This window comes from Vigna radiata, unplaced genomic scaffold (assembly GCF_000741045.1).
Source record: "Vigna radiata var. radiata cultivar VC1973A unplaced genomic scaffold, Vradiata_ver6 scaffold_134, whole genome shotgun sequence".
Classification (NCBI taxonomy): domain Eukaryota; kingdom Viridiplantae; phylum Streptophyta; class Magnoliopsida; order Fabales; family Fabaceae; genus Vigna; species Vigna radiata.
The window spans coordinates 596,072-612,578 of record NW_014543261.1 but is presented as its reverse complement, the minus strand read 5'-3'; the positions used below and the strand labels follow the sequence as shown (position 1 = coordinate 612,578).

The 16,507-nt window shown below is 34.2% G+C and overlaps 3 protein-coding genes across 3 annotated transcripts; all 3 read left to right on the top strand.

The window, feature by feature from the left end:
- Positions 1-4,071: 4,071 nt before the first annotated feature.
- On the top strand, positions 4,072-5,397 carry LOC106753622 (peroxidase 5-like). Its single transcript, XM_014635446.2, has 2 exons — positions 4,072-4,358; positions 4,479-5,397. Exons 1-2 carry the CDS (start codon positions 4,152-4,154, stop codon positions 5,247-5,249), a joined length of 978 nt encoding a protein of 325 aa, XP_014490932.1. The 5' UTR covers positions 4,072-4,151; the 3' UTR covers positions 5,250-5,397.
- A 4,087-nt stretch (positions 5,398-9,484) lies between these two features.
- On the top strand, positions 9,485-10,632 carry LOC106753589 (peroxidase 5-like). The gene is made up of 2 exons (XM_014635411.2): positions 9,485-9,776; positions 9,862-10,632. The coding sequence occupies exons 1-2, from the start codon at positions 9,552-9,554 to the stop codon at positions 10,630-10,632; spliced, it is 996 nt and encodes a 331-aa protein (XP_014490897.1). The 5' UTR covers positions 9,485-9,551.
- A 392-nt stretch (positions 10,633-11,024) lies between these two features.
- LOC106753649 (transcription factor TCP7-like) lies at positions 11,025-12,518 on the top strand. Its single transcript, XM_014635489.2, has one exon. The coding sequence runs from the start codon at positions 11,040-11,042 to the stop codon at positions 12,000-12,002; it is 963 nt and encodes a 320-aa protein (XP_014490975.2). The 5' UTR covers positions 11,025-11,039; the 3' UTR covers positions 12,003-12,518.
- The last annotated feature ends 3,989 nt before the right edge of the window (positions 12,519-16,507 follow it).

Here is a 16,507-nt window from a genome sequence, read left to right as displayed (position 1 = left end):
TATCATTCTATCTCACCTTGAACATTCATTTTCTTCTTGTATACTCATTTCACACTAAAAGTTTGAGCTCCTTTTAGGAGATCATGTTGTTGCATTTTATTGCCCCTATCCTCATCCATTGCTACTCGCCATTTTTATTCTTGAACAACCTCCTTAAAAGTTATGTTCTCTAAATCTGCCAAAAGACAAATAATATGTACCTTTTCAGTGAATTCATATAAATCTTAAAAAGTTTGCATTTTGGATCATCGTGGTTCATCCTCAAAATTAGTCTCCAGATTTGTTACAACTAGTGGTATAGCAATTGACGAGCTATTACTTTCACTGACCTATTCCACCGAGTTGTTCCATCTCCACTCACTAGTTTCATCTACTCGAACATCACGACTTACAACCACCTTTTGGTTTATTAGGTCAAAAAACTTGTAAGCTTTAGCATTTTCATCATATCATTAAACAAAAGCTTCTTACTTTTGTCATCAAGTTTTCTCCTTTGTTGAGCTAGTAGAAGACCATATGTCACATTGTCGAACACTTTGAAATGAGACACACTCGACTTCTATCCATTCCATACTTCTTGTATTGTCTTTTCATTCAAATTTACATGTGGACACTTATTTAGCACATAAATGACACATTGTACTATTTTTATCCAGAACTTTTTGTTGGCATATTCATACTTTTTAGCATTGTCGAAACCATATTTAGAATAGCTTGGTTTTCTTCTCAGTTAATCCTTTTTGTTGTGGCAAGTATGAAGTTGTCAAAAATCTTCTTGTCAAGGTGGGTGAGCTTTTTCTTAAGCGGAAATTGGAGAATGTGGACCTCAATGAAGCTCATCTACTAATGGAGTTGGACACCCTACAAGAAAAGAGAGAAGCGGCAACCGTGTGTTTAGAAGCCTACAAGCGAGTAATCGCCAGAAGATATAACATAAAGGTGAAGCCATGGCATTTTCACGAAGGAGACTTAGTTTGGAGGAAGACGTGTTAAGCTCGAAAGAAGCCCGCTCGCAGCAAGTTTGCACCAAAATGGGAAGGACCGTTCAAAATCGTTGAAGATTTGAAGAATGGAGCCTATTAGTTGGAGCACCCGCGGCTCAACCATCTCCAACACCTGGAATTTCTCGCATCTAAAGTTTTATTTTAGTTAAAACACTTTGTAATTATCTACCAAAAGTAATCAAATTAGTTTCATCTACTTCTCGTGTACAAATGATCGAGTCAAGTCCGTCCAAAATAGGTTGTTAGGGTTCGTCCTTCGTGAACTCCAAACAACCTCCAAATTGATCGGCAAGGAACATTTTTCGTGAACTCTTGTCGCATCTAAATAGGTTGTTAGGGAACGTTCTTCGTGAACTCCCAAAACCTCCAAATTGATCAGTAAGGAATGTTCTTCGTGAACTCTTGTCGCACCGTACACTGGTTGATTGGGGAACATATTTCGTGAACTCTTGCCGCATATCGCACAGGCTAATTAAGGAACATTCTTTGTGAACTCTCAACAACCTCCAAACCGATTGACAAATAAATTTCTTTGCAAACTCTTGTTGTATCATTAAGAACGAAAGTTCTTACCAAATGCCCAAAATAAAACCAAGTTTAACAAACGAGTTGGTTTTAGCCACAATAAATTTTGAAATTTTGTTAAGTTATCATCGTATCACAATAAGCATTAACCGAGCGTTGTATCATTTCGTTAAAAGCTCAATAAATCCTTATGCGATGCGATTAATATCGTGCGAGAAAAAAGTACAGAGAATGAACAGGTAAAACTTAATTGTCATTAATATGAGGGGTATACAAAATAAAGATGTTACCCAAACAAGGCGGTCATACAAAAAATACATTGTTTGGCCGATAACCATAAAAAGTATACTTAAGAAAATAAAAATTCTCTAACTAAACCCCTATACATATCTACAAAGCCTACTCCTAATTACTCGCACGACTATCCTCCTCCTTCCCTCCAGCAACTTCTTCAAAATCATCATGGACAACCTCAACATGCTGGTCGTCCTCTTGCTCCTTTGGTTGGATGCTTACCAGCTACCCATCCACTACCTACTTCATCACATCAAAGCCCACTTGATCTGTGGGAATGTCGAAGATGTAAGTGGCTTGAGCGAGAGCTTTGTTGAATTCAATCATGTGTTGGTTATACACCTCATCAACCTCAACAGTTAGGTCAATCCTTTACTTCAACAAGTCATCTCGTTCCTAGGTAAGCTCTAGATGTTGTTCACCGAGCCTTTGGAGGTATAGCTTGAGGTCGTTGTTCTCCCTTTGAATCTGGAGAATGGTCATGCGAGCATCCTCCATTTCAACTGAGTTTTATTCAATAAATACAATTATATTTATTTTATTGATACGGTAGTTTTGAAAAAGATTTTAGTTAACTAATTCAAATTTTTTGCAAGTTAGAAGGTTTATACTTTATTCGTGGTATCCTAAATTAGGGATATTACATGGATCGGACAGTCCATGCGATCAAACATTCCACGAACACAACTACTGACCACTCATGCAATCGTGCAACTATGATTGATAGGCCAAACAATCAACCTGCGAAGAAATTAACTCTAATACTGATTAATTCAAGACAAAGTATGGTTATTATTTATTGAACCGCCGTAATTAGGCCGCTATTAATCCGAAAAGCCCATTTCTGGTTTGAGATAAAGAGGTATGTGATGATATTTAATATGCATTAATTGCTTAACTAACTGAATATTTACTAACTTTAGCATTGAAGTACCTTTTACATATAACCTTTTGACAAAGCGAACGAATGACAAGGACGAAGATAACGAGCACTTGGATTCCATTGCAACCCATACAATAACAAATCGTTGACCTCGACTCCCACACTTGAAACATTAAGTAATGTGTGAGACTTTTCAAAATGTATTATATTTATCAACAAAATAAAATGTAAAATTTATATGCCTAGAAAATAAACGTATTACAAAATTAAATACAGTTTTTTTATTTACTGAATAGTAAAATATTAGCAACGTAATAAATGAGCAATACTTATAGCAATTAATCTACTTATTCATGTTTATAATTCAATCAATATATTTGTAAAGTAAAAAAGATTTGAGAATTAAAACAAAAACTCATTACAAATCAACAATAGCTTTGTTATAAGTAAAATTGTTGAATACTGATTTCCAATTTTAATTTGATAAAGAAAAACTATAGGAGCTCCACACTTGATGTAAGTTTGGGATAATTAATGAGTTTGCTCCAAGTCTTCAATGCTTTTCTATTCACTTTAAGTTTTGCAGAAGTCTTCAAATAGATTTGGTTTGTTCCAAAAGTCTTCCACTTGTTTCAACAATTCCGAATTATTGCAAATGGTGGATTTGATACTGAAATAAAAAATGAAGAACTAAATATCATCAATCCTAAAGCAGAAAGGGTCTTGCAACTATTGTTGCTTTGAACACTTCCTAATTATTGGTGTACAAGAGGTTCAATCGTATATATATACATTAATCAATTATTGTATTACCACGAAAGTTTCTACCTTAATTTTATACCAGAAAACGTCCAATCAATTTAATATAATCCAATCTGGTCCAAACAAAATACTGTTATTTTTTTCGTTTTTGGTGTGCTTCCTACCTTGTTCACATAAGCAACCTAATTAATTGTAAAATGCCAAAACCTCATCAAATTGCATTAGTTAAATGCCACATGCAGCCATCAAAAGAGCCTGGAAAATTTCCAGCCGAACTTCAGCTGCTATTGTTGTCATCACCCTTTACCCTCTTGCTATAGGTCAATTAATATGTTATGGGTTGTAGGATTTGAATTAGGTTTAATTTCCTTTTCTAATTTCTAACGTTAAGGTAAAAATAACAGACGAAGTCATGAGCATGAAGAGAAAGGTTCAAGGGCAGACAAATTCAACTGACACTTATTTTATTTGCAGGGTACAACATGGTTTTAATTTGATTGTTCTCCTAATTAAGCAAAACTTCACGAATAATCTCATTAGAAATAAACCTATAAATACATTTGCTTGAACTCATTTTTCACCACATCTTCCTTAATTCAACAGCATCATATACAAAAGTACAACAAAATTAACTCTCTTTCTGTCTTGTCTTGAAACTTTCAAACAAACCAACGACAAGAACAATGGATAATACTCCATGGTTGCTTCAAATGGTTTCTGCTTTGGTTCTGATTTCATTGGCCTCAGCATCTCTGGAAGTGGGTTTCTATAGGTCCACATGCCCATCTGCTGAGGCAATAGTGAAAAGCACTGTAGAGAAAGCAATTTCTGCCAACCCAGGCATAGCAGCTGGTATCATCAGAATGCATTTCCATGATTGTTTTGTTAGGGTAAGTTCACCTCATATATAGATATGACCTTCTTCTTAATCACTACAAAGGGAATAAACGTTATAAAAAATATCAGTTTCTGATTCTGAAATTTCTTTGTGCTGCTCTTGTGTTGATCAGGGGTGTGATGGTTCTGTGTTACTAGCATCTACACCGGGAAACCCACCAGCTGAACGAGACAACTTCGTCAACAACCCAAGCTTACGAGGGTTCGAGGTGATTGACGAGGTCAAGACCCAGTTGGAGGCTGCATGCCCTAACACAGTATCATGTGCTGACATTTTGGCCTTTGCAGCACGAGACAGTGCTTCCAAAGTTGGCGGCATAAACTATGATGTTCCATCAGGACGCAGAGATGGTCGTGTCTCTATTGGTGACGAAGTGCCACAGAATCTTCCTGGACCAGGTTTCAGTGCTGATCAACTCATCGATAACTTTGGACGAAAGGGTTTGTCTGTAGATGAAATGGTCACACTTTCAGGAGCACATTCAATCGGTGTGGCTAATTGTGGTACCTTCTCGAATCGCTTATACACTTTCAGTGACACAGTGAGACAAGATCCCTCACTCGACCCTTCATATGCTGAAACGTTGAAAAACCAGTGTCCTCCACCACCCACTGTGACAGGCACCACAGTTTCTCTGGAACCTTCCACTCCTATTCGTTTGGACAGCAAATACTATGAGGGTTTGATCAACCACCGTGGCTTGCTGACATCAGATCAGACCTTGTTCAGCACTCAATCGACAAAGGCAATAGTTGAAAGCAATGCATACAATGGTGCAAGTTGGGCTGAGAAGTTTGCCCTAGCAATGGTGCGCATGGGTTCTATACAAGTGCTTACCGGCTACGATGGTGAGATCAGGAAGCAGTGCAGCTTCGTTAATTAGTTAACAGGAGCAAGAAACTTCGTTAATTTGTTCATTTTCCTTTCATAAAGGGGAAATTGAAATGGCTAGTAATTTTTCTTCTGTTTTTTAATTTGATTGGTACAATTCAAGTGTGTATATCCTCTTCTTGTAATATTTCTTTTGCTGATAAAAAATAATACCTTGATTTCCCTTAAGCTTTCTTTTGTTTATAATTTTGGAATCTTTTTCAAGTCTATTTTTCTAAAAAATCTTAGAAAAATGTATTTTTAACGATTTTTTTTGACAATTTTTTTACAACCGCTTATATGACAGCATGTGATTTCTCTTCTCACATATACAAACTAATAAAATAATAACACATAATCTATTATCAAAAAATTGTTAAAAAATAATTGTTAAAATATCATGGTCCAAAATCTTATCTATCGTTCATTAAAGTTGATGATTTGTATCTTATTGTCCTACTCAAAGGAAACATTGGAACAATTATGTTCTTGTTGTGATAAAAGAAAAAAATTCTTTTAACAATTCATTTTTGACAACTTTTTGGTAGTTTTTTATTGGTCTGTTTCAAATATTTTTTAAAAATTAAATTTAAAAAGACCAATAAAATGGTGACACATGTCCTGTTATAAAAAAATTATTAAAAAAAGTTGTTAAAATATCATGATCTATGATAAAAATCAAGGGTAAAATCCAAGACATACTTTGAAAGATGCTATTAGGATTTAAACTTATGAGTTTGAAAATCTCATATTAATTATAAACGAGAATCTTTTCTAGTTTATCTTTCTAAAAAATTATATTTATCTTTCAAAAAGATACAAGAGTGTTAATAATTTGTGTTTTGGGTTCAAATAGAAACAAGTATATGTTCTTGTTATGGTAAAAATCTATAGTAAAATGTAATTTATACTTTGAGAAAATATCATTACGAAACAAAGTATGAGTTGAAATTTTTATATTAATTATAAATAAGAATTAATTACCATTTAAAATGAAAAGATCCAAAAGTATTAAAGCTTAAGATTTTATGTGGAAGAACATATCACGGTACCTTGTACGTTTAACTCTAAATAGTTAATAATGCAAAGATTTTTTAAATTCTTTTGAATATCAACTTCCATTATATAGATCATGAAACTCCAATTTTACGGGCAAAAATTAAACACAGTCATTTGTCAATTAAACCGAAAATTAATAATTTTAGTGTTCAAATCAATAAATTTTAAAAGTATGGGTTTACCTCCACCACTAAGAACACTTATTTTTGAATTATTTAAATTTCAGATAAATCTTAAAAATTAAATTGTGAAAGATTTGGTTAAAACTAATTTATAGTTAAATTATCAAAGATTGCATCCTTTTCCGTTTGATACCATTTAAAACTAACATGGTGCCTAAGCAGTTTTAGACAAAGGTTTTTGGGTTGATAATTGTAACAAAGGAGCTAAAAACAAAATAATCTGAGGTATATATATATATATAGGTGCTGTAAAGGGAAAAATTGGAGATTAAAAAATATAAATGAAAAAAGAAATAGAAGTTGGTGTAATAGTTCGATCAATTGTTAAATTTGGTGCATGAATATACTCAATTGTTAGATATTTTATTTGAGAGATATCATACAAATTAACTCAACTTGTAACAAAATGGAGCCATCATTTCCGTTGACAAAAACAACTTATTGATAATCAAAATCCATAAGGAACCATTCAATTTTGACTTTGTGTATTCAACATTTTTTATTTTAACCCTACAATTTTTTTATCCTTACAACAAAATATGTAAATTTGAACTATCTCAAAGTTTGAAGAATTAAACAAAACATCATCGTAACATATTCAACTTTTGCTAAAAAAAACTGGACATGCAATAAAGATTTAGTAACGACACATCATAAATTCAGAATTTGTTAGAAACTCTAATGTCTCAATTTTACTTTAAGTTTGACTAATTTGGGTAAACGAATTTAAGTAAAGGAGATTATATATTGGGAAGAATAATAGCGATAAAAGGGAATTTTTGAAATTGGAAAATGGTACTATTCATACAAGAAGCAAGTGATAACGAAAACAACTACACCTTATTTTGTTTAAATTTATGTGTTCTTAAATATATACATTAATTATGAAAAAATTGTCGTTATATGTATAGAAATGAGGAACAATTATAGCTTAAATAGTATTGTTTTAGAAATTTTCAATATTATTTTGTTTTATAATGTTTAATTTAATAATTTGTATTATAAGACTTCGTATATATCTTCAACAATCAATAATGAGTTTAATCTGTTCTATATGATAAAAACATACAATTGCGTAACCATAAGACATTCATAACTCAACAATTCTAAATACATTTACAAAGGATAAAATATTGAAAAACAAATACTGAAAAATAAAAGAAAACAATTAAATCTTAAAACTAACGTAATATATCGCCTACCTGATGTATTCTAAAAATTAATAAAAAATAGGTTATCCATATATACTCAATTGTTTGAGTCAAATAAATTTTATATCCGTAAATTATTACAAGATACAATAATTTGAAATTAATCAAACGAATAACTATAAGTCTAAGGTTATTTATTTATTTATTTATTTCACCATCTATAGTATACATACATATCTTGCATACGTGAAGTTTGATAAAGATGAGTTTAATTTTTACCTAATTTTATCTAGCTCATCTTCCCTTCAAATATAACTTGAGTGTTAAGTTCACATGGTTGTAAGAGTTGAGTTAATATAAAAAAAAATTACATCAAATATTTGTTTAAATATAAGTATGCAAGATACTGTTATCTTATTAATCGCATGTTTTTTTTTTATTATTTTAGATAATAAAATGAAACCTCTTATAATAAGAGTGGTTTCATTTTTATGGTTGTAGAAGATAAGCTCTTACATATATTGTTCTAAAAATTGGCCTATAAAGTGTAATTAATTATGTTCACGTGGGTATATGAAGTGCTTGTTATAAAAAAAAAATTGAACTTTTAGTGATAAATGATTTAGAAGATAATCAAAGTTTTTCTTATTCATGTAGTAGGGAAAGATTTTATTAAGATTAAAATAGAATACTTATCAATGATGTGCAAACTTTTAAATTTTAATATAATGAATTTAGGAAGTATGAGTTATACGGTGAAAATGTTACTGTATATGGGTTTTATGAGTCATTTTTCTTGAGATAAAATATACGAGAATCCATAAAATCATCTTTTAAGAAGAAGTTAATTATAATTAATATAATGCAAGCGATTATATTTTATCTTTTGCATACTTAACAATTAATATATTAATAAAATTAATTTATATATATTGTGAGTATAAATAAATACAAATATATTAATAAGAAGGATTATATATGTTTTTAATATCGAAAGTTTAATGTAAAATTATAATTTGTTTAAGATGTGAAAAGGAAAGAAAAATAAAAGTACAAAGAAATTAGAGAAATGGTATGAAATAAAAGTAATAAAAACATTATTAAAATATATTATTTTTTTTCTTTTAAATGGGTGATCTTCAATGCTAACATTTTTTGTGTGTACTTTGTTGGGGACATAAATTAAAAATGCTAAAGATAAAAACAAACTTGTAAATATAATATAAATAAATACTTTTGGATTTGCTAAAACTATTTTATTTTGTTTAACGTAATAAAACTTCTAATTTTAATAAAATTAAATCTCTATTATTTTTTATGCAATATATATTTGTATCATGTATAACCATATTTATTTATTATTTTGTTGATTGGAGCCATAAAATGTGAGAAACACGTGTTTTTAAGGAGAATTGTATTTACTTATATACATACATGATCGACTCCACTTGAAGCCGTCTATGGCCAACGCGATTTTAGACACGAAAAAGTTGGAAGAAAGGAAAAAGAAAAGTTACATTGTTCTGAAAAGCACCATGCAGTGGCCAGTGGCTATCAAAATCTGAACACTTTTCGTCAAATTGTAGTATTTAAATTCCACCAAAACCATGACAAATTCTCCATTGACTCAGTTAATAAAGCTGCTATTTTCATAACACTTCAACTATGCTTTCGTCTTCTACTGGTCAAAACATTAGGAAAACTCAAGGCTGAAGAAGAGAATACAGAAGAATTCAACCGCAGACATGACAACTTCAATTCAACATGATGAATATCACACGCCTTCATCTCAATCACCTCTTTCAAAGCAACCTATATATGCATTTCCTTCGCCTCTATTCTCTCCATCTCAACTCTTCCTTTTGTCTTCTCTTTAACTTGCAAACTTTTAATCATATATTCTGCTAAATAAGGTTCCCAGCGATGGATATTGACACTCGACGTTTCCTTCAAATGATTTCAACTTTGGTTCTCATTCTAGTTTCTGTTCCATCACTGGCCTCAGCGTCTCTCAAAGTAGGTTTCTACACCTCCACATGTTCATCTGCGGAGGAAATAGTAAGAAATGCTGTAAACAAAGGCATTTCTGAAAATCCTGGCATAGCAGCTGGTCTCATTAGGATGCATTTCCACGACTGCTTTGTTAGGGTAACTTCACTTCACTTAACTTAACTGTATTCAGTAGTTTCAGTTTCTGGTTGCTGAATTTCATCATTACGTACTTTTTGTTCAGGGCTGTGAGGGTTCTGTGTTGCTAGCATCAACCCCGGGTAACCCAATAGCGGAAAGAGACCATCCTGCCAACAACCCAAGCTTACGTGGGTTCGAGGTGATCGAGGAGGCCAAGACACAGTTGGAGGCTGCATGTCCTGGAACAGTGTCGTGTGCAGACATATTGGCTTTCGCAGCACGAGACAGTGCTCTGAAAGTTGGCGGCATAAACTACGACGTTCCATCAGGACGCAGAGACGGTCGTGTCTCTATCGCCGACGAAGTGGCACAGAATCTACCTGCACCAACCTCGAGCGCCGATGAACTAGTGAGTAGATTTGCACAGAAGGGTTTGAGTGCAGACGAAATGGTGACACTTTCAGGAGCTCATTCTATTGGTGTGTCGCACTGTTCCGCCTTCTCGAAGCGCTTGTACTCTTTCAATGACACGTTCACGCAAGATCCCTCCATGGACTCTTCCTACGCTGAAACGTTGAAGACCAAGTGCCCTGCGCCACCTGCCACCTCAGACCCAACGCTCTCTCTTGACCCTTCCACTCCGGTTCGTTTGGACAGCAAATACTACGAGGGATTGATCAACCACCGTGGCCTGTTGACGTCGGATCAGACGCTGCTCACCACCCAGTCCACAAGGGACATGGTCGTGAACAATGCAAACAACGGTGCAAGCTGGTCTGAGAAGTTTGCTAAGGCAATGGTGCAAATGGGTTCCATAGAAGTGCTCACTGGCTCCAGTGGCGAGATCAGGAAGCATTGCAGCTTTGTTAATTAACTAACTCACTCAAGCAAAACTTGGTCAATCACTTCTCATTGAATTCTTTTATTGCATGTTTTTTGGTGGAAAATAGTTTGTTTGTTGTTGATTGAATTTGGTATTGTAAATGCCTCTAAGAGGGTGTAAATTGATGCTTACATGATTTTGATTCAAGTTGAAGTGACTGTGTGTTGTAGAAAGTAAGGGAAGGGAGGGTAAAGTGAGAAAGAAGGGGGTAAAGAAAGCAAAAAGATGTCCGGAATTGTGTGACATGATTTTGAGGAGAATAACGAGGCGTTAGTTAGATGTTGGAGGAAAGAGAGGTGGCAAAAGAAGAGTGGTTGATTAAACGTAGGTGCGTGGAGATAAGAAAAGAAGAAACGGAGAGAAAGTTGAAGTGTGTAACGAAGAAGTACGGAAAGTGAATGGGTCCCAGTGTGTTAGAGAGTGTGGGGCCCAGTACCCATGTGCCTCTCTTCAGTCTCCACCACCTCCTGTTTCTGCCTCAATCATTACTCTCTCCTTCAATTCACTTCGTTTCAGTTCTCAACGTCAAACCCAAACCAAAACCCCTTATTCTTATTCTTCTTCTTCTCTCGCGCCGCAACCAAACACGCCCTAATCCAATTCCAACCATCATGTCCAACTCTGACGGACCCACCAACGGCGTCACCACCAACGACGCAAACGCAGTCGTCGACTCGCACCAGAGAAGCTCCACCGCCGCCCCCGCCACCACCACCACGCAGGCAACGGCGCTGGCCGTTAAGAAACCTCCGTCCAAGGACCGTCATAGCAAAGTCGACGGCCGTGGACGGCGCATTCGCATGCCGATCATATGCGCGGCTCGCGTGTTCCAGCTCACGCGTGAGTTAGGCCACAAGTCCGACGGCCAGACCATCGAGTGGCTCCTCCGCCAGGCCGAGCCCTCCATCATCGCCGCCACCGGCACCGGCACCACACCGGCCACGTTCTCCACCGTCTCTGATCACAAGCCGCTCCTCCCTCCCCCCACGCCTTTCATCCTCGGCAAGCGCATTCGCCCCGACGACACTGACGCCGTGTCCAAGGACGAGGCCGTTTCGCTCGTCGCGCCGCCCACCCCGCCCGCTCTCTGGGCACTCCCGCCGCGTCCTGACTTCAGCCAGGTCTGGAGCTTCGCGGCCGCGGCTGCAGCCGCGGCGCCGCCGGAACTCGTTTCGGTCTCGTCGCAGAACTCCTTGTTCCACCACCACCAACACCAGCACCATCACCAGCAACAACAGGCAGCCATGGGAGAAGCCTCAGCAGCGAGGCTCGGAACTTACCTCCCCGGCCACCTGAATTTGCTCGCCTCGTTGTCCGGCGGCCATGGAAATTCGGGCCGGCGAGACGAGGAGCCTCGTTGAATTGTGAAATTTGTGATTGATTCAGTTATGTTCTTCGTAATTCGTATATAGAATAATATATGTATTACGCATGCGTGCGTGTGTTTGAGTTTGTCTGTGGCTCTGTGACTTTGTTCGTGTTGATGGTGGTGTTGCTGTTGTGTGGAATGTTGTGGAGAAGAGGAGATTTTTACTTCTTAGTGCAATTTTAGGGTTAGGATTTTCTAATTTTTGGTAGTTTTTGAGGGGAGAAGTCCATGAATTGAGGAATTCAATTGGATTAGGGTTTTCCTAGTTTGGAAAACTGATTTAGGTTACCCGTTAGGAGATGATGAATTTGTTTAGACCATTGCTCTGGAAGGAGAGAAAGAGATTATGATGTTTATGATGAGATGATGAATAACTAGGGATTGAGGCTGGAAGTGGTTTTCAGAACCTTGATCGATTCGGTATGCAGATGCAGATGCAAATGCTGATGCAGATGCAAGTGTAATGAAGTGAAAATTAATTTAATCGTTACTATTGTGGAAAATGTCACATACACAGTTCTTGTTCTTACATGTTCCAATAAGGTGAATGAATTTTAAATTCTTGTTGCTTCTGTTTTCCACTTTCACAGTGGATTTTGAACTTGACTGACTTATGTTTCACATTCTTATTTCTTAATTGAGTCCACTAAAGTGTTTAGCATTCGTAGATAATAGATTTGGGTTGAGTTTTTGATTGTGTATTTGGCAATCAAGTGCTTCTCCCATTTTCTTGGAGTGACATCCTTTCTTTCCAATATTAATTGAGAATTCATGTCATTGGGCATGATTGAGGGACTGTGGTCCTTCCGTAGTGGTCATTGGTGAACTATGCTGCATTGCTCTGTCCTTCACTTTCACGCAGTCTTGGTTGTTTCAGGGATCACTAATATCGTAACGAAACAGCCTGGTTCTGCAATGTAAGACCTCTGTTTCAAGATTTTTATCTCAAATTCTTAGCCAATTCTTACATTCATCTTTGTGGCAACAATGATAATGTGTTTTCTAGCATGTAACTGATTTCCTTGGGTTATTGGTGAAGTAACTAAAACCAATCCGTTTACTTATCTAAAACTTCTATTATTGCCATTTTAAGTTTTTTTTTTTCCTTTCTATACATTATTATGATTACTACGCATTTTAAAGCTTCAAATTGAATGGTTTACTTGTTATGCTTTCTGTTCTTTAAACTGTATTGATTGGTAATTTGAAGATTTGCTTGAACTGAATGTGTTTTGAAACCGTTTCTGTTCTGCCGTCATGACCTAGGCATTCTGGCTTTTCAGTATGCTAAGAGAGATAAGGTTTGGTGCAGCCTGTGTTGAAATCTAACCTACGTGTGTGTGGTTACCATTTTCGACGTTTAATTTCACACTTGGTTAAATTAAAATAAAATCTTTTGTGGTGCATCTTAAATCAACATGGCATAGTCAATCTGGGTCTTCGAGGTGTGGTTTTAAAACTCAACATTGGCTGACATGTGATGTATTATTGTATCTTATTAATGACTAAGTTAAACTGGTCGCTATGTCATTGGCTTTTGCTGCCTCTCCCTTTGAAACAACCATGTGATGCCCTGGCCCCTCCTTTCCCTTTCTCTCTCCATCTTATCCTCCCAATGAAAACACACTCAAACACGCACTATGCAGAATATCTCTTGAAACAAGGATCAACTGAATCACTTATCAATTTAGGGAGAACCCTAGTTTACTTTCACCATATAAGAAAACTCAGTGGGTAAAGTTTGATAGGTTAGCTACAGTTTTGTGGAAACCCTTGTAAGAGATGAAAAAAGTAGCCCAATTACTGATCTTCTTACTAACATAAATAGTTTATGTATTCCATTTCAGTTTATGATTCCTTTCATGATGATGTTTTGATTGTGTCCGTGAAAGAATTTGATTTCTCACACCCCTTTGGAGATCATATTTTTGTTTTCTGGGCCCAACTGAGCTGTGGATATTTGATTGTTACCCCCATGGTGGTGTGTGCGAAGGGGAAACCGGAAGGATGAAGAGTGTACTGAAACCAGCCCATCTTTTTTTATTAATTTTGTACTTTTATGCAGATGGATTATTGGTGGGGTATTTAAATTTGCGATGCTGACTGGTTTTAAATTATTGCTAAGCACAATACAGAAGGGTCAGGTTCCAATAATTGATGGGTCCCTCATATTACACGACGAGGTGAAACAAGTAAGGTACGAACTGTGTTATGATTTGGGGATATTTAGATTTCAAAGATCAAGCTCGTTTAGAATGATAATTAATTGTAGGGATTTAAAGGCAATTTTTTGCATCAGAAAGTATAATAGTTAGTGTTATCAATGTTATTTTTATCTTGAATTATTTAAGTGAGTTTGTTTTTCATTTCTTGAATATGGGTTTGATTTGGCTCTGTTTTTGTTTTATTTTTTTCCTTTTAATAAATTGTTTCATTTAATGATAAATGATTGTTGAATTATGAAGGGCTGGTTTATCTCAGATATCTTAATTTTATATAAAAAAAAAGTATTTTGTCTGGAATTCTTCATACCAGTTTGAGGATAATAATTTACAAATGAATAAACTAAATGATACATAATAATAATTGATGAATTTTTCACGGTGCAGGTTATTAAAATGATATTTCAATTTCAGATGTGATAAAACTGCATTTGAAAATGTGTCTGATTTAATTAATAGTAAAATTGAAGTATAAATGAGTCTTTGTGTGAACACCTCTACCTACTACTTTGGAATGAGTGGTTTTCCTGAACTAGAACTTCAAACTGTACACGTCCTATTCTTGTGTAGGCTAGTTGGTTTGGACCACTGATGTTTCAAAAAGTTTTGTTTAAGGACATTTCTTTCTACACTGGCATATTTCAACCTGCATCCCTGTAAATTTAAAAACTATTTTCTATAATTTCTTTAAATTTTTAATTTCTGCTTGTGCATTAATAAATTTTAACTAATAAAAAAGTTAATTTTAATTGTCTTACAATTCTCTCTACTAGAACTTCTGGAGAAGTCTATGCAAAAAGTTCAGGGAGTTATTGGGAAATGCATAAAGTAAGGGTGATAATATATTATACTAAAAAAAAAAAGGCATATTTCTTTTTTTAATTTATTATCTAATAGTACCACCTAACACGTGCGTGTTTGTAGTGACTTTGCCGTCAATGACTTCAAGATTTTTAAGTACATAGATGCTTTTTAAGATTCAAGATTCTTTTTATTTAATAAAATTTGAAGCAATTGAGCAAAATGATTTTGTCGAAGAAAAAAAAAATCGATTTTCACCACTTTTGGTAAGTAAAAGAAAAGAGTGAATAAAGAGAGGAAAAACAGTATAACTGACATGTGCAAATCTTCAATAATGTGCACAATAAAAGATGAATACACAGGTTTGGTTCATGTTTGGGCAAATTCTTCGTGTCCCATGAATATTAGAATTTTTATTTTGTTCTTTCTAGATTGTGCAATAGTTAAGAATGATTGAGATTTAGAAATTGAAAATGACTTTTGAATTATGTAATTTGAAAGTATTTTTTTTCTTAAAAAAATAAATAAAGACTTTCATATCATGCATTTGACTTCTTGATTATACAATTTTAAGTAAAATATAACTTTTGAAATGTATAATATATGGAAGTTATGTTTTTTTATTAATTCTTCCAACTGCAGTATTTTTAACTTTTGGATTATATAAAAAACAACTTTTGAATTATGTAATCCTAGAAGGACAAAATGAGAATTTTCGTATAGGGTTTTCTTACCCAGCGCTTCATTTCCTTTTCCTTATGTTCTTTCTTTCCTCACCCATGGACCACCATATCTCTACGTTCCTTTCTTTCTCAATGTTGAATCTTGATTTGTAGTTGAAGCTATATATATTCATTTATAGTTGAAGCTATATATATTCATTTACATTTGGTTGTAAATGTTTAGTATAGTGTAGATGAATATAGATATTGGAGATTCAGTGTATAGTGTTAGATTTGGACAATAGGATTCACTAAATTTAAAATTCGGTTAAAAATTTTATTGCATTACAAAATCCGGTTGAAGGATTATTACACTTGGACTTATTATTAGATTTCCAAATTCATTAAATTTCAAAATTCATTTAATAGGTTTAATTTTGAAACCTAATTAAAGTTTATAGAATTTTAAAATTTAGTACACTTCTTAGCATGATTTTGAAATTCCTTTTTATTGTTTGAAATTTAGTATATAATATATGTATATATGAGTTTGCTAACTTTCGTAAGTTTATAAGATGTATTAAATTTTATTTGACAAAAATTTCTTTATATATTAAGGATTCTAAGTTTTAAAATTTAAGTTATTTAAATAATTTTTAATTTTTTTATTTTAAATTAAAATAAAAATTATCAAAATGCCTCTGTGTTTAAAATATGTCTTTTATTATGAATAATTATATATATATATATATATATATATATATATATATATATATATTTGTAATTTTTCAATATTTTTTTAATTGGTTATT

Bases quoted from the DNA above. Each gene is read 5' to 3' on its own strand.
- LOC106753622 (XM_014635446.2), top strand. From the start codon at position 4,152: ATGGATAATACTCCATGGTTGCTTCAAATGGTTTCTGCTTTGGTTCTG. The intron at 4,359-4,478 runs GTAAGTTCACCT...TGTGTTGATCAG, and splicing joins TCCATGATTGTTTTGTTAGG to GGGTGTGATGGTTCTGTGTT.
- LOC106753589 (XM_014635411.2), top strand. From the start codon at position 9,552: ATGGATATTGACACTCGACGTTTCCTTCAAATGATTTCAACTTTGGTT. The intron at 9,777-9,861 runs GTAACTTCACTT...CTTTTTGTTCAG, and splicing joins TCCACGACTGCTTTGTTAGG to GGCTGTGAGGGTTCTGTGTT.
- LOC106753649 (XM_014635489.2), top strand. From the start codon at position 11,040: ATGGGTCCCAGTGTGTTAGAGAGTGTGGGGCCCAGTACCCATGTGCCT.